The following is a 22,667-nucleotide window of genomic DNA, read 5'->3' as shown; positions in this document are numbered from 1 at the left end:
ATTTCTGAGCAAGGACTAGTTTAATTCAGTAATTGAAATCCATTTGTTTTGGTAGACCTCTGAGTAGCTGGCATGAAGCACCTTTAAAAGGTCATCTCCAAAGTCCCTTCAGTAGATCTACTAAAGACTGAAGCTTAATAAGCCAAATTAAGGATCTGAATCTGTTTTTCACTCGGATAGTACTCGAAGATTCTCCCCTTTGATCTTGGGTGAGATTTCTATGTGTCTGTACATGGCAGTGTTGCACAAGCATGTGCCACAGGGGCCCTGCAGACCCTGCCCTGCTCCATGGCCTCGGCACGCCTGGGGGTACTTCTCTCCTGCGTGATGGAGGGGAAAGGCCTGCAGTGGGGCTGGGGGTACAAGAGGGTTAGATTTGGCACGTGTCCTGGTTTAGAGCATGCTCTGTTTTGGGAGGCACATCTGAGCGTTTGGTCTTCAGCTGTGTTCTCAACCTAGAACTGCCCCTGGGATCTTGGCAGTGTTGCTCAGGGTCTGTGGAACTGACACATGTTGCATGTTGAGAAGGCCCCAGGAGGTTTCCTTACCTGGGTCCTTCAGCTTCTTTAATATCTGTGTTGAGAAAAGGCCTGTTGGTGGAAGAGGAGAAGAGACTTAACTAGAGGCGTGGGGAGGAAGACTGAGTGAGAGCAGAACCATGCGGCTTCTGCAGAGTGAGTCTTGGGCCATTCTGGTGTATTGGAACCTCCTGGGCGCGCTTGCTAGCTGGGACCAGAACCTCCAGATGCTGCTGGGAGTTCACGTTCTCATGTGATCCCTGTCCCTGGGTAATGGCCCTGTGCATGTCCACTTGAGCAGCACTGCCCCAGGCCATCTGTGGTTCCTCGGTACTCAGAAAGATCGTCAGACCACAGCCTGAGGATTCCAAAGTCCAGGGGCATGTCTGATGTGTGAGGAGAAAAGTTCTGTCTCAAGCAGCTAAATAAATACTTGGTTCCTCGTGGCAGAGGGATACCTGTTGGCCATCTGTTGCTTGTGGGTGGGGAAGGGAGGGGAAAAGAAAACTGGTTATGATACAGGGAAGAGCACTGAGCACTGAGTGCAGTGGTGGAAACATCCCACTTACGGAGTTGAACAGTCTAGGAGTCAGGTGTCTCCTGCTTGCTTTTCTGTGTGCAGATGAGCGCTAAGGCCCAGAGGTGAAGTGACCTGCCTAAGGCTTCCCAGCAAGCTGGAATCCAAATTGGGTGCACTGAAAACAAGGTACTGACTTCTACTGCTAGACCAGCTGGGGGCAGTGCAGCAGCACGTTTAAGCATTTTTGGAAAAGCTGGGTCCTGGATGAGATTTTAAAAAGCTGCTTAGAGGGGGGGCGCCTGGGTGGCTCAGTGGGTTAAGCTGCTGCCTTCGGCTCAGGTCATGATCCCAGGGTCCTGGGATCGAGTCCCACATAGGGCTCTGCTGAGCGGAGAGCTTGCTTTCCTCTCTCTCTCTCTCTCTCTCTCTCTGCCTGCCTACTTGTGATCTTTCTGTCAAATAAATAAATAAAATCTTAAAAAAAAAAAAAAAAACTGCTTAGAGGAAGTGACGGAAGGGGCCTCTGGCAGCTGCTCTTAATGCCATGTTCTTCCTGCTTCGATGGGGAAACCAGCCCAGAAGGAAGATGGCTTTGGAGCTGGGCCTACAGATCCTGGGACCTAACCTTCCTGAGCCAGGCGGTGGGTCAAAGCCCACGAAGGGGTGAGGCACTCGGCAGTGAGCAAGGGGAGTTCACCAAGGCTCCACAGACGGACAGACAGACTAGTCTGGATAGCACTATGGCACTAGTTTTGGTTCCTTCACCTGAACATTCAAGACCTGGACCCATCAGGTGGGGGTGAGCATGCATGGAGTTGGTTTCCACAGCTGACCAGTGCCTATCCCAGCACTGCTTGGAAAAATGGCTGCCTGGCAGGTAGCTTCCCACAGGTATCCACCTGGAGTGCGCCAGATGAAGCTCTGTCGTCCTCTGGGTCAGCTTCCTGTGGCTAAAGGAACACCTGAGCCGAGTGGAGGTAAGCTCACTTCCTCTGTGCCTACTGGTGGAGGTAATGGCCTGTCCTGACATGGGGGACATGGGGTGGGTCTGAGGCCTCCTGCAGAGACTGATATTTTCTGCACCAGAGTGGAAAATAAAGGATTTTATTGCAGATCTTGAGATGCATTCACAAGGGTGTGACATGGCCAGACTTGGAAGCAGGGAAGGCACAGTGTGGGGGGTGGGGTGGGAAGAGGGGCACGGGGTGCTCACTACACTAGTGCACCTGCTGGAAAACCACTCAACTGTGTGAAAAGTGAAAAATGACAGTAGCAAAATCCTGAAGTTACATGGGAGCCAAAGCTGGTGATCCGGCCAAGGGAGAAGGAAGAGTTTCGATCCAGGTGCTCTGGAAGGGTGCATGCCTCCCTGGCAGACCCTGCGAGGAGTGGAGTCCTTCCTGCGATTCCCTCTGGCAGCTGACTTGCCCAACCCTCGTCAGTCCCCGTCCGCTCCCGGGGACCCCTCCTACGCTCAGGAGCCAGTGGAAGAGCAGCGCTGCAGAAGCAGGGTGTGGCAGCTGTCGCAGACGCGCACGGGCCTGGGGTAGGAGGGCAGGGCCAGCTCATTGCTGGAACACGTGTTGCAGAAGATGTGGCCACAGTGGCGGCAGTGGTGCTGAAGGACATAAGACAGGCAGTCAGAGTGGGCCAGGTGCCTCTGTTTGCCTAACACTGTTAGAATCCTTCCCCAAGAAGCTGGGGTCCATTGGTAAGAGGTTCTTGTAGACTTTGGCTCCTCCATGTAGAGTGTGGGTAAAGGATGTGCAGTTAAGGCCCTAAAATGCGTCTTACCCAAACTGCTGCACGAAGAGCCCTGCTTCACTCCCTGTCATCCCTGCCCTTGCTGGAAACTCAAGTTTCCGTGGCCAGTGCCTCCTGCTGGGCGAGGCTGGTTTTGTGCAGGCAGTGCAGAAGCCTTAGGCATGGAAGAGAAGAGACCAGGTGGAGGCAAGCATCCACATAGCTTCTGCCAACTGGCCAGTAGCCAACAGGCAGGACCCTGGCCAGGCCATTCAGGTGCGGGGACTGTGGGGCCCCAACCTCCAGAAGCCCTTGGGCACACGCGCCTGATCTCAAGAGGCCGCCTCAGGAGGCGGTTTCCACCTCTGGACCTTCTGTGAGGCACAGGCCAGGATCGTGGAGTCTTCCTTCTTTTCCAGAGAGGCCTGACAAGACGCAGACAGAATGCACAGCCACATGGTGCGGGGTAGGGTACTTTGTGGGCTGTACAGGTTTCCAATTTTGCTAGGTATCTGTGTCCTGCTCCTGTTCTGCCCAGCTGGTCCATCAATGCCCCAAAGCCGGGTGCAAGACCTCCTGCTCTGGAACCGGAAGGCAGAGGCCGAGGCCTTGGGGACACGGGATCTGCCCAGGTTGCCAGGGAGCTCTAGGTGCCACATGGATGCCTGTCCTGAGACCTGTCAACCACAGGTTCTCTGGATTGTTTTTGCCTAATTTAACCAGGTTTTGGTCCTGTTGCTGACAATGAACCTTCATATTCTGTATGTGAGCAGCTCCAACTCCCAAAGAAATCTGCCCATCCTTGAAAGGACGGACAAGCTGGGAAGCCATCCATGTGGGCCGGCAAACCAGCAAGTGCCATGGTCATGCAGTGGCCCTGGTCCCACGGGAAAGGGGAAGGGTGGAAGGCCTCCCCAGAGGCCCTGTGGGAGCTGGTGCAGGGCCACCCCATGTACCTTCCTCCGGGAGATGGAGAACTCCTTTTCACACTGCTTACAGTGCGTGGCTTCATCATCCTTCAGCCAGGTATGGCCCTGTGGGGGGAAGACCACAACAGAATTCCATTTTCCAGCTTGGCTCTTGACGGCCCCATAGCCATGTTCTGATTGCCCAGATCGCATGGGGGGGTGGGCTGGGAGGCCCTGGTCCACATGCTAAGCCCCCACCCCTCAGCACAATGTGGGGAGGTGGGACCGGAGGCTCTGGAGAGCTTTCTAAAGGACAGGATGGGCCATTTACTCAGCCGGAGAGACTGGGCGCCCAAAGGGGCCAAAGGCCTGATCAGCTTTTCTGGCTCCTTGGCATCTGGTGGCCATGGTGACAGAGTGACCTTACAAGCTGTGGCACAAAGCCCGACAGCTTATCCCTGTGGTGCTGCTGGCTGTCGCTGTCTGACACATCTGGGCAGGGCAGGGATGGAAAACATGCTGCTCACAGCAGTTCCGTTCAAGTTTTCCAGATACAAGGCAGGGGAAGTGAGTGCAGCCAAGTTCATGTCCAGGCTGCTGCAAGGGGCTAGGACAGTCCACCATCCCCGACCAGGCGGGTGCTAGGGTCTCCAATCCAGCGGAGAGCGGACTTCCCTGTCGCAGGTGGGCTGTCCCTCCTCTCTGAACTGCCCCCTCCTCTCCTGTTTGCTTCCCCAGCAGGCCAGTCTGGTGCTCGCACCGGGTGACCTAGTCCACATGTTCCTGCTTTCCCTGGGTGGCAGGCATCCTCACGAACGAGCCCCTCACCTGCAGGGAGAGGTCTCATGCTCCCTGCTTAAAAATCCCTGGGTTTCTTCAGCCACTTTTCGCTCCCTTCACTTGGGCACCTGTGACCTAGGCCTACTGTCCCAACTAGGGCCGAGAGGCTGGAATCAGCACCAAGGCTCCCGGCTGGGCCCTACCGCCGTCAGTGTCACCCGTCCCCGGGTCCCATGGCTCTGAGCAGCATTTTCAGATGCCTCTGGGGCACACCCTTCCCTGACTCCGGAGAACCTGGGCACCCAGGGCATTAGCGTGAGCTCTCTAAGCCGGGGGCAGGGGTTCTGAGGCCGACAGGGTTAATAGTCCAGTACCTTTAGCGCCTTGTTCACTTCTTTGATGTCTTCCATCTTGAGCTTTGACCTTATTAAAAAAAAAAAAAAAAAAAAAAAGATGATGATTTATGGCTGTGAGAGGCTCTCGAAATCGGCAAGCCCACTGCCACTGCTTGACTAGCTGGCTTGGGGAGGGTGACTGGGAGCAGGACAGAGCAGCCCTGCACAGGAGCTGTTCCAGAACATGCTTTCTGCCTTTTACCATCCCAGAGTCACCTCATCATGTTGGCTCACGTCTGCTGTGCTCTGAGGTGGAGCCTGTGGACCAAACAGGGTCCCAAGACAGACTGTTGAGCCTGCAAGGTTTAAAAATTAAGACTTTGAAGTAGTTACAACCATTTAAAAATTGGAAGGGATGCCTGGGTGGCTTTGTTAGGTGTTTGCCTTCGGCTTAGGTTGTGATCCCGAGGTCCTGGGATGGAGCCCCGTGGCAGGCTCCCTGCTCCGTGGAGAGTCTGCTTCTCCCTCTCCCTCTGCCGATCCCTCTGCTTGTGTTTCCTTCTTGCTGTCAAATAGGTAAATAAAATCTTTAAATATTAGGAGTAATTTCCTAAAAATCAGGTTCCTGGCTTCTCTGGGCCACCATTCCTGTGTGGGACATGTGCCCAAAGGGGCCGCAGGGGCTCCCCTACAGCAGGCACCTGAATCTGCAGGGCTCCCCCCACCCCTTCTGGACTGTGTGCTCCTTCTAGAACAGTCCTGCTTTGACGACAGGCTCACTTGTTCTTGCTCCATTCTTGTTAGGGGAAGAACAATTCCTTACTTGTCCACCTAGAACACAGGCCCGAGCGTGGTCTACACTGGCGGAATTAAACCAGAGAAAATGAAAACTTTATGTATTTGCAGTCTGGGTGATGTCAGCCTAAACTGTCACTGGATCAACCGAAGGGTCAAAGTGGCAGGGGTCTGAGACACAGATAAGATTTCCAGGTGAGGACTGGGAAACTGAGCATGGGGGCCTTTGGTCCACCCCAAGCAGCTCAGAGACAGGCCTGCGGCCTGACAGGACTAGAAGCTGCCCGGGGGGAGACACTGGAGGACCCCAGGTCGAGATGGCAGCCTGAATGTGCAGGCAGGTACCTGGAGAAGAAAACCTGGGAAGGATCTGGATGCTGCCCAGAGAGAGAAACTGGGCAGCTGCGTCTAGCTGGTGGAGGGATCTGAGGAGAGCCCTGTCCTTCTGTCACCTGGTGTTGGCTTGCAAGATGGAGAGAAGAGAGCAGGAGGCAGGGAGGACGCACCAAGAAAGCTCGTTGGGGATCCCCGCCCACGTCACAGTCCTCAACACAAGCCCAGCCCAGTCTGACTGATATGCATGCTGCTGCATTGTTTCTAGCCACTTCTCTGTTGGTCCCCGTGTCTGGCACCCGAATCTTCTGGTCACAGGCCCCACGGGACCCCCATCTCTCCAGTCACTGTGTTTGGGGCAGAAGCCAGAACAGACTCTGCTAGGGGCCAGCCACCAGTGAGGGAGCAGCAGACAAGACGGCAGAGGAGGAGGGAGAGACTGAGTCCCGATAGCTTTTTTTGCCTTGAGACAGTCTGAGTTGGATCTCTGTCCCTCTGCAACTAGGACTCCTGACTCCTAAGGAGAATAAAGCTCTCCAGTGGCTCTGAAAACACAAGCATCAAACAAATGAGCAAATTCTACAATCTGCAGTGTGACCTATCGGACTGGCCAGAGCAACCTGGCAGGACGGGAACCCCGGGGAGGGCGATCAGGTCAAAGTAGAGACAAGGACCGAGGTCTGTACTCCTTCAGCAGCACCCAGCAGGACAGACAGACAGATGCTGGTGGGCACAAATATCCAGAAGGGGAGGTGGTGACTACTTCCACTACAGCAGGTGGAAGCCCCCTCGTCTGACTGTGGGCTCAGCGAGCACCCTGCTGCCGTCCCCCCGACTCGCCTAGGTCCTAGAGGCTGATCTAGTGAACAGGAAGGCTCACTAGAAGGGACTTCCTAATTCATTAGTTCAACTGGCACTGTGTCTCCAAGGCCTCACTTCCCGGGGGGTGGCCCTTGAACACTTGGCCGGCCTCCTGCCTGACCACAACCCCCCACTACCCCGGAACAGCAGAACTTGGTTTGCGCAGGCTGATGTGATTCTGGCCAGGGGCCAGGTCCCGTGGTCATGATGCAGGTGGCAGGGGAGGGGGGCGGGCTTCTTACTGGCTGAGGTGCAGGCCCATTTCCTGGAGGGCTTGTTCCTGCTCCTCGCAAACCTTCTGCAACTCCACCTTCTCGTCCTGGAGATCCCGCAGCTCCTAAAATCAACCAACCAGAGGCCTGACACACTCATGTAATTGCAGCAACAAGCAGGTCAGAATGTTTTTCAAGAGCAAAAAGCAGTTTTTGTTGTGTTAATCTCATTCAAGCCAGGGTTATTTCATGGATTACTTCTCCCTAGCATGTTTCTCCAGAATGGGCACCTGCAGAAGGGACAGTGACATGGGACAGGAGAACAGCTACGTGCAAAGCAGTCACCTGCACAGGACGACGAAACCCCTGCCCATCTGAGTTGCTATTAAAAGGCTGTGTAAACAGAGAACAGCTTCAGAACACACACAGAAGAGCCTTATGCAGAAGTGGGGGACACCTGCACAGTGAAGGCTCATTTGAATAAACGTTTTGGAAAGGACTGGTTGAAACTTCTTCAGAATGAATGAACGAGGCTGATGAAGGCCAGGATGTGGGAGCTCATGCACTGAGACCAGGTGCGTGTGTGGGAAGTGAAGCTCGCATGCTGATAAACACTGTAATCTGGGGCCAATGACCCTTGAGAACACAATCTGGCAAGGGCCCTGACAAAGACCCAGGACAGTGATTTGGGGTTCAGGGCGGATGACGGGTAGCAACAGGGCTTAGGCCTGAGTGGTGGGCGCCATCTCTCCCAACTGCCCCCTAAGCCTTCTGCCCCAGAGCCTGGAGACACAGGAGCACAAGGGCACCCTGACCATGTCACATGTGTCGTTTCTCGTGCGTACTTCAGGGCGGAGGCGGGGTGGGGGGTGTGTGTACAATCCAATTTGTTGACCAAAGTGGAATTTTGAAGTGGAATAAAGAAGGCAAGATGCAGAGCTTTCTAGAAGTCCTCGTCTGCCCTCCATTTTTCCTCCCCTCTCATAGACTGAGAGCTCTTGAGGAATGTCTCCCCTCCCCAGTGGTCTCCACCCCTGGGCCACTGGGCTCCCCCGGGAGGGGCTATTAGACATGTTCCCACACGTCTAATCATGTGGGATCAAAGGCTCTTTGTGCACCCATTCAGACCACACAGCAGTACCCACCACCATGTTCAACACAATGTAATCTCCAAGGAGCCTCCACAGGTGTGTGGATGGCGTGCCGGTCCTACCGGGAGAAGTTGCGGAGGCCAGACACACCCGGGGCAGCCCAGGCCTTAGCTGGCTCCCACCAGCACTGTGGGCACCTCCTGCCTTCAGGGGAGACCTTGCAGCCTGGCTGGGTTCCCCGGGAGGCCTAGTTCTGTGAGCAGACCAAGATGCCACTCTGGGTCCCCAACCCCCTTGCACTCTCTGAAGCTTTGCCACTGGTTCCAAGCCTCGCCTTCCCCAGAGGACTGAGGTGACTCCAGGGAGAGACGAGACTCGGGTCTCGTCTAGGGTAGAGGTAGGCTTTTGGTTTACTTGGCTTCCCAGGGGTGGCCCAGGACCAGGACTGGATGGCTCTGGGGAACCAGGATACCCGACCCTGGACAGAGTGGCCAAGCCACTCTGAGGGAAGGTGTGGACTGGCACTCAGAAAGCGCTCGTGCTTACTGCTCCCCTCTTGTGAGCCCCCCCCACCCCCAGGAGCTGGTGGACTGTCCTAAAATGAACCGGCTCCGCCAGCTTCCTTCTGAGTTCCGGAGCAGATCCAAATCCCTCTGCATGTCTTCGGGGGTCCGCAATCAGTCTGCCCACCCGCGGCGGCAGCTCCCAATGCCTTCCTCCTGTGTCTGCCACGACTCAGCCTCACAGCCCTGCTCTTTGCTCCTTCACCGTGACAGACCCTCATGCTTCCTGCAGTCTGCCTGAGCCGTCCCTTGCTCGCCTCTCCGCACAGCTGGTCCCTCGACTCCGTCTCCCTGGCATGGTTCCCGGGCCACTGCCGCCACTGCGGGGTGTCTCCCTGTTTTATTCTCCCCATTGCACTGCTCCCTGAGTGGCTAGTGTGCACACACCATCTGCCTCAAGCAGAGGCCCACAGGGTGGCTTTGGCTGTGCTGAGGGGCCTCCATGTGGCCCGGGGCTCCTGGAGACGCCAGCAGCTCTTTCCCTCTTCCGACAGCTGCCTTACCTTTTTTAATCCTTCCACTTGCTGTAGTTCTGCTCGGAGTAGAGAAGAAGTGTCTTTCTCCTGCTGTAATTCTCGCTGAAGAGCCTGTCTCTGTTCTTTTTCTGATTTCAACTCTTTCTCTAGACTCGAGCTGTTTTCCCAAAATGAACTCGAGTTAGTCTTAGTGGGAGAGGTGTGTGGAAAATGCACAATGTCCAACCCAGTTCTCTGCCCGGGAAATGGGGCATTGACAGGAATCAGAAGTGCCACACATGCACCTAAACCTGTCACGGGAGCAGGGAACCCACACACCCTCTCCGGCAGGGCCACCTGCCCCTCCAGAGGGAAGACCAGGACCCCATCAGGGGGAGCAGTGGGCATGCACTCGATAGCACGTGAGCAGACAAAGGAGAAGGGTCTCAAAACACTAGTACCACAGCAGGGGGATCCTCTACCAAGGTGGAGACCTGAGGGGAAAGACTGCAAAATGTCTTCTACTTTTTCCAACGTAGGGGCGGCTCCCACTGGAGGGCCGGGAGTGGGGGCAGGAGAAAGCTCCCGCACTCCTCTCACCAGCTGAGTGGCCCTGGGACGTTCCCGAACCCCCTGAACCAGCACTCTCACTTAAAAAAGGGGGACACAGGCATTTCTCTTCACGGGGCCTGATATACCCCCTGATTCCAGCCTCTGTAGGGGTAAGCTCAGGAGGGACTAGGCCTGTGCCCAAAAGTGAGCTGCCCCTTCCGCTCCCCCAGGCCCGGCCCCACCTACCACTGCTCATGCAGCTGGGAGAGCTGCTGCTGCAGCGTGCACGTCCGGCCGCCCAGCTCCTGCTGCAGCTTGTGGCTCCGCTCCTCCGCCCCGCGACGCGCCCTCTCTGAGAGCTGTAACCTGCACCCCAAGAACCAGGTCTGCGTGAGAAAGGAGCTACCCTCGAGGCTGAGGACAGCACACATTCTTGTGGCTGGGGTTTGAAATACACACACAGTAAAACTGTTCCAAGTTTTTAGCGCACGGAGAGACTCGTGTAACCACCGCAGTGGTCAGGAGCGATCTGGGGACAACGGCGCCAACAGCGCCATTAGCAGGAAAGCTCCCTAGTGCTGCCCTCTGGAGTCACCCCTAAACCCTGGCAACCACTGTGATACTCTCTGATACCATGGCTTTGTCTGTTCAAGAACGTCCTAGAAATGGAATTATGCCTCATAAAACCTCTTGAGCCTGGCTTCTTTCGCTCAGCACGGTCTCTGAGGTCACTCCAGGTTTGTGTTGGTGGCTCATTCCTTTGGATGGCTGAGTTCTACTCCATGGTATACGGTGCCAGGTTGTTCTTCCTTCAGCGATGAAAGACATCCAATTCGCTTCTAGTTTTGGTAATTCAATGAACAGACCTGATCTAAACCTCTGTGTGAACATCAGCCTTCACTCATCTCGGGCACACACCCAGGAGAGGGGCTGTGGGGTCCTCTGGTAAGGGGATGTCTAGCTTTAAGAGACTGTTCTCCCGGGTGGCTGTACCATTTGGTAGTCCCGTCGGTACTGCAGGGGTGTTCTGGTCACTCTGGAGTCCCATCGGCATTCAGTGTTGTCGCTGAAGAGATACTTAGCTGTTCTAATAGGTGCACAGCAGCACCCACCGTGACTGTAACACGCACGTCCCCTGGAGGGGGATACTGAACGTTTTTGTGTGCTGGTTTGCCATCCGTATGTCCTTTTTGGGGAGGTGTCTGTTCAAGCCTTTTGTCCACTTTTAAACTGGATTGTTTGTTGAGTTCTGAGAGCTCTTTATACCTTCTGGATACAAGTACTTTGTCAGATACGTCATCTGCAAAAGTTTTCTCCCAAACTGTAATAGGTCTTTTTATTCTCTTAACCGTGTCTTTCACAGAACAAAGGTTTCACATTTTGATAAAGTCCAATTTATCAAAATTTTCTCCCATGGACCCTAGGCTTTCATGTCATGTCTAAGATCTCTTTGACTAACCCAAGGCCACAAACATTTTCTCCGACATTTTCTTCTAAAAGTTCGAAATTTTAAGTTTTCCATTTAGACCTATGATGCATTTCCAGTTAATTTTTGTATAAGGCATGAGGTATAGAATGAGATTCATATTTTTTTGCTTATGAATGTCTGACTGTTCCAACATCATTTATTAAAAAGACTTTCCTTGCTCTGCTGAACTGCCTTTGCACCTTTTTAAGAAAATCAGTTGCCATATTCATGTGAGTCTGTTTTCAGACTCTTGTGATCCACTACTGACTGATGTGGAAATGTGACTGTGATAAGGACCTCACTGTATTGGTATGATCCCACCTACAATATGATACAGGAACCCAAAATTTATTACGGGAATACACACTTAGCGCTGGGAATCAGCCCCTTTCAGCAAGACTAGGATCCCAAAGGACCATCACCCCAAGCTGTCTGTACTTCTGAGAGAGGTTCCAGGTCCAGAGAATATCCCTACCTTCTAGGGAATATCTGTCAGGGGGACTGATTACCTTTCTTCCATCTGTTTCATGCTGGACATAACTTGGTTGTTTTTTTCTTCGAAAGATGTGATGGCTTCATCCTTCTGCTGTAAACAGCTCTCTGCACTCTGCCAAGGTAAGGAAAAGGGGTCACACTCTGCCACTCCCTCACTACCTTACGTGCTCAGGATTATGAGCAGGTGTGATTTCACCCTGTACTTTCACAGCACTTTTAGGAGTATTTCATTAGTTGCTGCTCTTCCCCACAGCCCTGGAAGACAAACTGGGTTAAGTGCCCAGTTTTATCAACAGAAAGAAAGGAGCAGAAGGAAGTAGTGAGCTCTCCTCTATGAAAGGTCCATGTTCCTTTTTTTTTTTTTTTTAAAGATTTTATTTATTTATTTGACAGAGAGAAATCACAAGTAGATGGAGAGGCAGGCAGAGAGAGAGAGAGGGAAGCAGGCTCCCTGCTGAGCAGAGAGCCCGATGCGGGACTCGATCCCAGGACCCTGAGATCATGACCTGAGCCGAAGGCAGCGGCTTAACCCACTGAGCCACCCAGGCGCCCTTTTTTTTTTTTTTAAAGATTTTATTTATTTGACACAGAGAGGTAGAAATCATAAGTAGGCAGAGAGACAGGCGGGGGATGGGGGAAGCAGGCTCCCTGCTGAGCAGAGTGCCCGACACAGGGCTCAATCCCAGGACCCTGGGATCATGACCTGAGCCGAAGGCAGAGGCTTAACCCACTGAGCACCCAGATGCCCCTCTGAGTTCCTTTTCAAAAAGGAACTTCAGAGTGGGATCTGACAGCGTCACTGAGCTGTTCACACATGCCCAGCGCACATGTGAGTTCTCCAGCCGTGGCAGGGGTCGTTAGCCCCCCTTCTCTAGGCAAAGGGAGGGTCAGAGAAAACGCCGGGTGGGGAGACTGGCGCACATGCTGGGGCAGCACGTTCACACTTGCGACAATGTGACTTCTGAATCCAGGTTTTAAGCCCTGCAGGTACTGAGGGACCAGGCAGGGCAAAAAGCACCATGTTCCTATGTGACTACAAGAGACTCTTTTAAAAGAAAAGGGTACAGAAAGGCTAAAGACAGAAGGAAGTCCTAATAAATTCCCAAGAAAACATATTCTTGGACAGTAACGTGATACAATTAGACATTAACAACGAAAGAATGACTAAAAACAACTCGTATCTTGTTAACAAAACTAAATGGCATATCACTAAAGCTACTGAGCTAAAAACATAAACCAAAGGAAGGATTATGAAATACTCAGAAGTCAAAGCTAATGAAAATGCTATGCAATACTGTATGGTACTGAAGACGCACGTAAGGTGTGTTTTAACTTTCTACACCACTAAGAAAGAAAAACCTGTTACCTGGAACATGTCAGGCATTGACTGTGAGGTGTACCTAGATTTTAGAGATGCGAAGATGTGAAAAATGTGCTTCTTAGATGATATTTTTGTTAGAATTTGAGGACGACATCTAAATTAGCATCTGTAGGTAATTTTTAACTTTAAGTAGCATTTCTGTTATTTATTTTTATTTTTTAAGTAAACTCTTCCCCCTGGCATGACCCTGAGATCAGGAGTCACATGTTCTACTGAGCCTGCCAGGCATCCCCAAATGACATTTTTTTTTTTTTTTTAAAGATTTTATTTATTTATTTGACAGAGAGAAATCACAAGTAGATGGAGAGGCAGGCAGAGAGAGAAAGAGAGGGAAGCAGGCTCCCTGCCAAGCAGAGAGTCCGATGCGGGACTCGATCCCAGGACCCTGAGATCATGACCTGAGCCGAAGGCAGCGGCCCAACCCACTGAGCCACCCAGGCGCCCCAACCCAAATGACATTTTTTATTTTTAGGGGGGAAGCTAACACAGATGAGCTAAGCATGCATTTCAACAGCCAAAAAGGAACTAGAAAGAAAACCCAAAGAAGGCTCTCCTGGGTGGCTCAGTGGCTGAGCATCTGCCTTCGGCTCAGGTCATGATCCCGGGGTCCTGGGATGGAGTCCTGCTTTGGGCTTCTGGCTCAGCAGGGAGCCTTCTTCTCCCTCTCCCACTCCCCCTGCTTGTGTTCTTTCTCTCACTATATCTCTATCAAATGAATAAATAAAATCTTAAAAAAAAAAGAAAACCCCCAAAAATCAGAAAGAATATAATAAAAGGAATGCTGGAAATCAACAGAAGACATGGATCAACAGTGCAGAGTATTAGGGAAAAAAGGTGGTTCTCTTAATTACTAGAGAAGACACACTTCCGGCAAGAATAAAGATAACAAAATGCAAGTAAGGAAACCTTGCACGAAAGAGTTTTAAAAATATTGTAAAAGAACATTATCAACAACCATGAGCTAAAACATTTGAGAACCTAAACAAGATGCATTTTGGGAAAAATACACCAAATTCTCCTGAGAAGAGAGAGAATGCACAAGTAGGTCAGTGAGCATTTAATAACCAGAAATGCTCATCAAAGACCCCCTGCTCCCAAAGCCTCAGACCCCAGTGAATCCTATAACATCGGTGGGTTCTCCAAACTTTTTGAGACTAAACCCTTGCTACCTTGTTTGAATTACTCCACAGAAAGAGAGCTTTGAGACAGCATGAAAGCTCACAGTGCCAGCCCACCCTTGATTCTGAAGACAAATAAGGTTAGTAAGAGGAAAGGTAACTAGAAGTCCATCTCAAATATAAACTAATGTATTCTATAAAATATTAGCTAATAGCATCAAGAGTATATTTAAATATGTCGTAATCAAGTAGGATTCCAGGAATGTTAATCAATATAAACTGCAATACAAATATAAGGAAAAAGAAAAAAAGAATATGATTATCAAAGTAGATACAGTGGGGCATCTGGGTGGCTCAGTCAGTTAAGCATCTGCCTTCGGCTTGGGTCATGATTCCAGGGTCTTGCAATCCAGCCCTGCATCGGGCTCCCTGCTCAGTAGGAGTCTGCTTCCCTCTCCCTCGGCCATTCCCCCTGCTTGTGCTCTTTGTCTCAAATAAATAAATAAAATCTTAAAAACAACAACAAAATAGATGCAATATAGGGGAAAAAAATCATTTAATAAATTCAACACTCATTCATGATAAAATTTCTAAGCAAACAAGAAACAGAAGTTATGTTCCTGAACTCGTTGAGGATCACATAGCAAACATGGAGCAAGCACACAGCAAATGGAGAAACTTAGATGCAATTCTTTTAAGAGCAGGACCACAAGTTTGCTCACTGTTTCTGCCACTGTGTAATGTAGTCTTAGAAAGCCTGGCCAATGCGCTAAGGAACAAAAAATTGAGGGTAAAGAGATTAAACTCTATTTTCCAATGATGTGATCAATTATACCTAAAGGCAGGAGGATCAAGTGAGGAATTGTCAGCCCCAGTGGTGTGCAAGGCAGCTAACAGAAGATCAGACCTGCAAACACACAAGCTCTTTTCTATACCAGTAATACCTAACCAGATGATGAAGCCAAAATAAGGCACTGGTCACATGAGCAAGAAGGACTGACTACTACACAGGAACTCACCTGGAGAAAATGTAAGACTCTTACCCAGTAAAAAGGACAAAAAAGAGAAAAAGGAATTATTTGACTAAATGAAGATCCACCCCATTCTCTTGGATGGAATGATTTTATATGCTATAGAGGTAAACTTTTTCTCAAGTTAACCTATAAATCCAATGTAACCCCCATTTAGGAAATCCATTTGTGTTTTGTTTTAATAAATTTAGCCTGGGACCTCCCACCCGGATCCCAGCCTCTGCTCCTGTCTGGCCTTTCCCCGCTGCTCATATTGCCCCTGTCTGGGGCCTGATCCCAGCTTGGTCCAGCTGGGTTTTTATTTTTAATTAAAAAAAAAAAAAGATTATTTATTTGACAGACAGAGATCACAAGCAGGCAGAGAGGCAGGTGGGGGAGAAGCGGGCTCCCTGCTGAGCAGGGAGCCCGATGGAGGGTCGATCCCAGGACCCAGGGATCATGAACTGAGCCAAAGGCAGAGGCTTTAACCTACTGAGCCACCCAGGCGCCCGTTTATTTTTAATTTTTATTAAAACTTTTATTTTAGGGGCACCTGGGTGGCTCAGTGGGTTAAAGCCTCTGCCTTCGGCTCAGGTCATGATCCTGGGGTCCGAGGATCGAGCCCCGCATCGGGTTCTCTGCTCAGCAGGGAGCCTGCTTCCTTTCCTCTCTCTCTGCCTCTCTGCCTCCCTGTGATTTCTGTCAGTCAAAATAAATAAAATCTTAAAAAAAAAAAAACCCAAAACTTTTATTTTAGAGAGAGCGAGCAAAAGTGTGTGTGTGCCAGTGGGGGAGGGGCAGAGGGAGAGAGAGAGAATCCGAAGCAGACTCCCTGCCAAGCATGTGACTTGATCCCCGTGACCCTGAAATCACGATCTGAGCCAAAATCAAGTCAGATGCTCAACCAACTCAACCACCCAGGCTCCCCTCAGCTTGATTTCTAAAAGGAACCTTATGAACTGTTCTAAAAATTTCAACAAGAATAAAGGTTTACAAACAGATAAGTCGATCTTAAAAAGAGGGGACAAAACAGGGGGCAAGGAGGGCAGGCTTGACCTCCGTAATGGGTTGAGTTCCATCCCTCCCAAATCCGAATGTGGAAGGCCTAGCCCCGAGTACCATGCAGTGTGACTGTATTTGGGAAGTGGGCTGCTGCAGACATAATTACTTAAGATGAGGTTAGGGTGGGCCCTTAATACAGTATCACTTGTGTCCTTATGAGAAGAGGAAATGTGGACACAGTCATGCACACGGGGAGCACAGCAAGTGAAGGATTGCCAGCGGTGGCCAGCAACCACTGGGAGCTAGGAGACAGACATGCTACCATCTTCCCCACAACCCTGTGCTGACACCCAGCTGCAGTCGCCTGGCCTCCAGACTTCGAGACAATGAAGCTCTGGCAAGCCACTCAGTCTGTGGTACTTTGTTATAGCTAACTAATAGACTAGACATAAAACACACTACAAAGCTATTGTGATTAGATAACTCAAATAGACGCAGAGAACAGACCTCAGACACAGGTCCACCTTATGGACAAACGATCTAGGATCAAAATGGCACCACATACGAGAGTAAGAAGAGTGGACTAGTTTTGAAGTGGTGAACTAGATGGAGAAAGCCACACCTAGATCCATTGGTAAGGCTGTAAAATAAATTTAACTTTAGACATGGAAAACCTGTGTCAGGTTTATAAAACTAGCATAGAATGTCTTTGCCACCTAAGCTTGAGAAAGGGCTTCTTAAAATCCCCAAACCACAGCCCATAATCTGAAAAGTCAGCACATATGACTACACCAAAAATAAGGACTTAAGGATTCCAGAGAAAAGGAACACCTGGGTGGCTCAGTTGGTTAAGCATCTGCCTTTGGCTCAGGTCATGATCCCAGGGTCCTGGGATGAGTCCTGCATTGGGCTCAGCGGGGATCCTGCTTCCCTTTCTGCCTGCTACTCTGCCTGCCTGTGTTCTCTTTCTGACAAATAAATAAATAAAATCTTAAAAAAAAAAAGGATTCCAGAGAAGAGAGGAGATCTACCATAGGTGAACCAATAAGGGCCCAGTATTCATGGTATACATGTAATTACTGTTATCTCACAAGGACAAGGTAAGACAAAGAGAGGGTCTAAGATGGTGACATTGGAAGAACCTGAACTCTCCTCCACCACAGACATACCAAACCCACATTTGCACCTGTAGTGACTCTCCCCTAAGAACTGAGGGCAGTCTCCACCCCAGCAGAGGGACCATGCAGAGAGGGATAGGAGAGGTGGAGAGACAGTGAGGATGGGAACCCACCGGGGCTGCTGCATGTGCACAGGATGGGATGGCACTGTGGGGCCTGTGTGCAGATGTGTCTGCCCTTGGGGCATGGGAAGAAGCTGTAGTTTAAAACGGCAACTAGACTGTGGGTGAACTAAACTGAGTGCATTTGCCAGGCGTGGGGGTAGTTGCTGGAATGTTTGCCTGGTAGGGAGGTGCTGGTGATGACCACTGTTGATGGACGCCCTCCACCTTGACAGCACAGACAGGAGCACGGTCTGGCCATTCTAGCCGGCCTGACACCTCAGTGAACCTCAGTTCCCTAGCTTTCATCAGCCCCAGGCATTCCCTTGAGGCAGCCCTCCCATCTGAGTCCACGCAAGCTCCAGCTGTCCCACCAAGGTGGACCCAGTGCAGCACACACTGGGAAAGCCTGGATGGTGCCTACTATAGCTCCAGCTGTCTTGCCCACACAGCATGGGTGCAGAGCACCTTGGGACACTCCAGGCCCACACCTGCTTCAGCTCTACACAACCTGCCAGGACACCCGCTGCCCACCCCAAGTCTGTGCCCACTTCAGGTATCCCACCAGGCCCTCTACCACATGTGGAGCACCTTGGGACCCCCGGCCTATACCCACATAAGTTCCAGCCATCCCACCAGGGCTTCCACTATGCAGAACATCCCGGGACTCACTAGCCTGCACCCCCTTCCCCAGCTGTTCTGCCAGGAACCTTCTGCTTTATGGAATACCTTGGGACCCCCTGGCCCCTGTCTCCCTCAGCTCCAGACTCCCATGAAGTGCCCTGGGAACCCCAGCATGTGCCTGCTACAGCTCCAGCTGAAGACACCAGGCATATGCAGACTACAGAGGGCACAGTCCTACACAGGCTACTCATTCCTTTAGGACTGGGAGAGGTAGCTGCTCTGCCTAATAAACAGAAACAAGCACAGAAAGTCAAGCAAAATGAGGAAACAAAGGAATATATTCCAAATGAAAGAATAAGACAAAATTTATAGAAAGAACTAAATGAAATGAAGGTAAGTGATCCTCCTGAGAAAGAGTTCAAAGTCATGGTCATAAAGATGTTCACTGGACTTGACAAACGAGTGGATGAACTCAGTAAGAACTTCAACAAAGAGAAATTATAGAAAAGAATAAGAGTTGAAGAACATAAGAACTGAAATAAAAAATACACTAGAGAGAGGAAACAGCAGATTAAAGGATGCAGAAGGTCTGGATCAGAGATCTGGAAGACAGATGGAAAATGGAAAGCACCCAAGCTCATTAGCAAAAAGAAAAAAGAATCCCCCCCAACAAAAAAAATTTTAAAAAAGAGGTTAGGTCAAGGAACATTTGGGACAGCATCAAGCATGCTAACATCCACAGTGTAGATATCCCAGAGGGAAAAGAGGGAGAGAAGGGGGCAGAAAACCCATCTGAAGAAGTAACAGCTGAAAACTTTCCTAACCTAACCTGGGGGAAGGAAGAGAGCCCCAAACAAGCTCAAGCAATAGAGGTCCACACCATGATGCATAATAGTTAAAATGGCAAAGATGACAGAGAGCTATCTTAAATGCAGCAAAAGAAAGGCAAATAGTTACATACAAGGGAAACCACATGAGGCCATCAGTGGATTTTTCAGCAGAAACTGCAGGCCAGAAGGGAGTGGCAGGATGCATCCAAAGCATTGAAAGGCAGAATCCTATACCAAGAGTACTCTATCTGGTGTGAGAGAGAAGGAGTTTTCCAGACAAACTGAAGTGAAAGGAGTTCATCATCCCTAAACCAGTCTCACAAGAAACCAGTCTCACAAGAAATATTCTTTAGTGGAAAAGAAGAGGCCATAACTACACTAAGACAATTATGAAATGGAAATACTTTACTGGCAAAAGCAAACATAAAATAAAGGCAGGAGATCAATTACTTATAATGCTAGTAAAAAGAGTAAAAGATAAAACAGTACAATTATATTAAAAAGCAGTTAAGGAATACACAAAATAAAAAGATATAAAATATTACATCATATATAAAAAAAGGAGTAAAAATGTAGTACCTTTATTTATATATTTATTTTTAAAGATTTTGCTTATTTCTTTGACACAGAGAGAGAAAGAGCACAAGCAGGGAGAGAGGCGGAGGAAGAGGGAGATGCAGACTCCCCACTAAGCAGGAAGCCCAATGTGGGGCTCAATCCTAGGACCCAGGGATCATGACCTGAGCCAAAGGCAGATGCTGAGCCAACTGAGTCGTCCAGGTGCCCCAAAATGTAGTGCTTTTACAATGTGTTCAAATTTAACAGACCACCAACGTAATATAAACTGTTATATACTCAGAATGTTATACATGAATCTCATGGTAACCACAAATCAAAAACCTACAACAGATATACATACAGAAAGTAAAAAGAAAGGAACCTAAGCACAACACTACAGAAAGCCATCAATCACAAGGGAAGAGAGCAAGAGAAGGAACAGAGAAGAACTATAAAACAACCAGACAATGAACAAAAAGGCAGTAAGTACACATATGTGTCAATAATTTTATTTTTCATTTTATTTATTTATTTATTTATTTATTTAAGATTTTACTTGAGAGAGAAACAGAGTGCACGTGCATGAGCAGAATGAGGAGTGACGGGCAGGGGGAGAAGCAGATTCCATAGTAGCAGGGATGCCTGACATGGGGCTTGATCTCAGGATCCTGGGATCATGACCTGAGCTGAGGCAGGTGCTTTACCAACTGAGCCAGCCACACACCCCTTTATTTATTAAGTTTTATTTGTTTGAGAGAGAGGGAGCATGTGTGCATGTATGTGTGTGCAAATGTGCAAACCAGGAGAGGTGGAGGGAGAGACGGAGACTCTCTGCTGAGCAGGGAGAGTGACTTGGGGCTCCATCTCATGACCCTGAGAACATGGCCTGAGCAGAAATCAAGAGTTGGACACAACCAACTGAGCCACCCAAGTGCCCCATCTGTAGTAACTTTTAAATATTTTATTTGAGGGAGAGAGAACATGTGCTTGAGTGGATGCATGCAAGCAGGGGGGAGGAGTGGAGAGGGAGGGAGAGGGAAAGACTCTCCAGCAGACCCATTACAGGGACTGATCTCATGACCCTGAGATCATGACCTGAACTGAAACCAAGAGCCAGCTGCTCAACTGACTGAACCAGCCAGGCATTCTGTCAGTAGTAACTTTAAATGTTAAATGGCCTAAATGCTCCAATCAAAAGACACAGGGTAGCAGATGGATTAAAAAAACAAAATCCATTTATATGCTGCCTCCAAGAGACTCATTTCAGACCTAAAAACCTACAGACTGAAAGTGAAGGAAGTGAAGGAAGGGACAGGAAAACACTGCAGGCAAATGGAGGCAAACAAAAAACAAAACAAAACTGGGGTAGCAGTACCTATGTCAGACAAAACAGTATTATATAACGATAAAGGGATCAATCCAGCAAAAAAAAGTAACAATTGTAAATATCTGTGCAACAACACCAGAGCACCTAAATACATATGGCAGCTATTAACAGACATTAAGACAGAAACTGACAATGATACAACAGTAGGGGACTGTAACACCCCACTTACATCCAAGCATAAAATCTGTAAGGAAACAGAGGCTTTGAGTGACACAGTGGAGCAGATGGACTTAAGAGATCCACACAGAACATTCCATCCTAAAGCAGAATATGCATTCCCTCCTTGTACACATGGGACGTTTTCCAGGACAGATCACATGTTAGGCCACAAAAGGCATCTCAATAAATTTAAGAAAACTGAAATCTTATGAAGCATCTTTACTCACCACAACAGTATGTAACTTGAAGTCAGTTACAAGGGAAAAGAACAACACACACAGAGAAGAAACACAAACATGTGGAAGCTAAACAACATGCTACTAAACAACAAATTGGTCAGCCAAAACGTCGAAGGAGAAATTTTAAAAAGTACCTGGAGACAAGTAAAAAGGGAAATGGTCCAAAATCTCTGGGACACAGCAAGCAGTTCTAAGAAAGAAGTTTAGTGATACCTCCCTACAGAAAAGAAAAATCTCAAAGAAACAATCTAACCTTATACCTAAAGCAGCTAGAAAAAGAAAAGCAAAAGTCCAGAATCAGTTCAAGGAAGGAAGTAAGAGTAGATATAAATGAAATAGACTTAAAAAACAGTAGAAAAGAACACATGGAAACAAGAACTGTTGTTTGAAAAGATAAACAAAACTGATAAACTTTTACTCAGACTCATCAAGAAAAAGAGGACTCTTGGGGCACCTGGGTGGTTCAGTCAGGCTCCCTGCTTGGTGGGGAGGCTGCTTCTCCCTCTCCAGCTCCCCTGTGCTTGTGTTCCCTTCCTGTTATCTCTGTCATAAATAAGTAAAATTAAAAAAAAAAAAAAGAGGGGCACCTGGGTGACTCAGTAGGTTAAGTATCCTCTGCCTTTGGCTCAGGTCATGATCCTGGGGCCCTGGATGGAGCCCTGTGTCTCGGGATCTCTGCTCAGCGGGGAGCCTGCTCTGCACCCCTGCCCCACCTACTTGTGATCTCTATCAAATAAATAAAATCTTTAAAAAAAAAAAAAAGAAGAAGAAGAAAAAGCAAAAGAGGACTCAAATAAATCTATTCAGAAATGAGAGAGGAAAAGTAACAATCGACACCACAGAAATATGAAGGACTATAGGATATGCTATGAAAAATCATATGCTAATACACTGAACAATCTAAAAGAAAAGGGTAAATTATCCAAATCCTATGATCTTCCAAGACTGAACCAGGAAGAAATAACCAGTTTCTAGTGGTGAAACTAAATTTGTAATAAAAAAAACTCCCAATGAACAAAAGTCCATGACCACTTGGCTTTACAGGGGAATTCTACCAAATATTTATTTATTTATTTATCGATTTATTTATTTATTTATTTATTTATTTGACAGAGAGAGAGAGAGAGAGAGAGAGAGAGAGATCACAAGTAGGCAGAGAGGCAGGCAGAGAGAGAGGAAGGGAAGCAGGCTCTGTTCTGAGCAGAGAGCCCGATGTGGGACTTGATCCCAGGATCCTGAGATCATGACCTGAGCCGAAGGCAGCGGCTTAACCCACTGAGCCACCCAGGCGCCCTCTACCAAATATTTATTTAAACAGAGTTAATACTTAATCTTCTCAAACTATTCCAAAAAAACAGAAGAGGAAGGAAAACTTTCAAATTCATTCTATGAGGCCAGCAGGACCCTGATACCAAAACCAGAACAAAGGCACTACAGAGAAATCTACAGAT

At 49.1% G+C, this 22,667-nt stretch overlaps 1 protein-coding gene across 1 annotated transcript in view; it reads right to left on the bottom strand.

Annotated features, from left to right (window-relative positions):
• Positions 1–2,126: 2,126 nt before the first annotated feature.
• RUFY1 (RUN and FYVE domain containing 1) overlaps positions 2,127–22,667 on the bottom strand; it is a 64,204-nt gene continuing 43,663 nt past the window's right edge. Inside the window, exons 12-18 of the mRNA XM_059416153.1 lie at positions 11,644–11,741; positions 9,913–10,032; positions 9,163–9,292; positions 7,036–7,130; positions 4,844–4,892; positions 3,738–3,815; positions 2,127–2,656 (exon numbers count right to left, since the gene is read on the bottom strand). Of these exons, the coding sequence (XP_059272136.1) occupies positions 2,513–2,656; positions 3,738–3,815; positions 4,844–4,892; positions 7,036–7,130; positions 9,163–9,292; positions 9,913–10,032; positions 11,644–11,741 (714 nt within the window). The 3' untranslated portion in view covers positions 2,127–2,512. The remainder of the gene's footprint in view (positions 2,657–3,737; positions 3,816–4,843; positions 4,893–7,035; positions 7,131–9,162; positions 9,293–9,912; positions 10,033–11,643; positions 11,742–22,667) is intronic.

The sequence above is a fragment of the Mustela nigripes genome, chromosome 12 (assembly GCF_022355385.1).
Source record: "Mustela nigripes isolate SB6536 chromosome 12, MUSNIG.SB6536, whole genome shotgun sequence".
Classification (NCBI taxonomy): domain Eukaryota; kingdom Metazoa; phylum Chordata; class Mammalia; order Carnivora; family Mustelidae; genus Mustela; species Mustela nigripes.
Note: the sequence above shows the minus strand (reverse complement) of the source record. Positions and strands in the feature narration are given on the sequence as shown.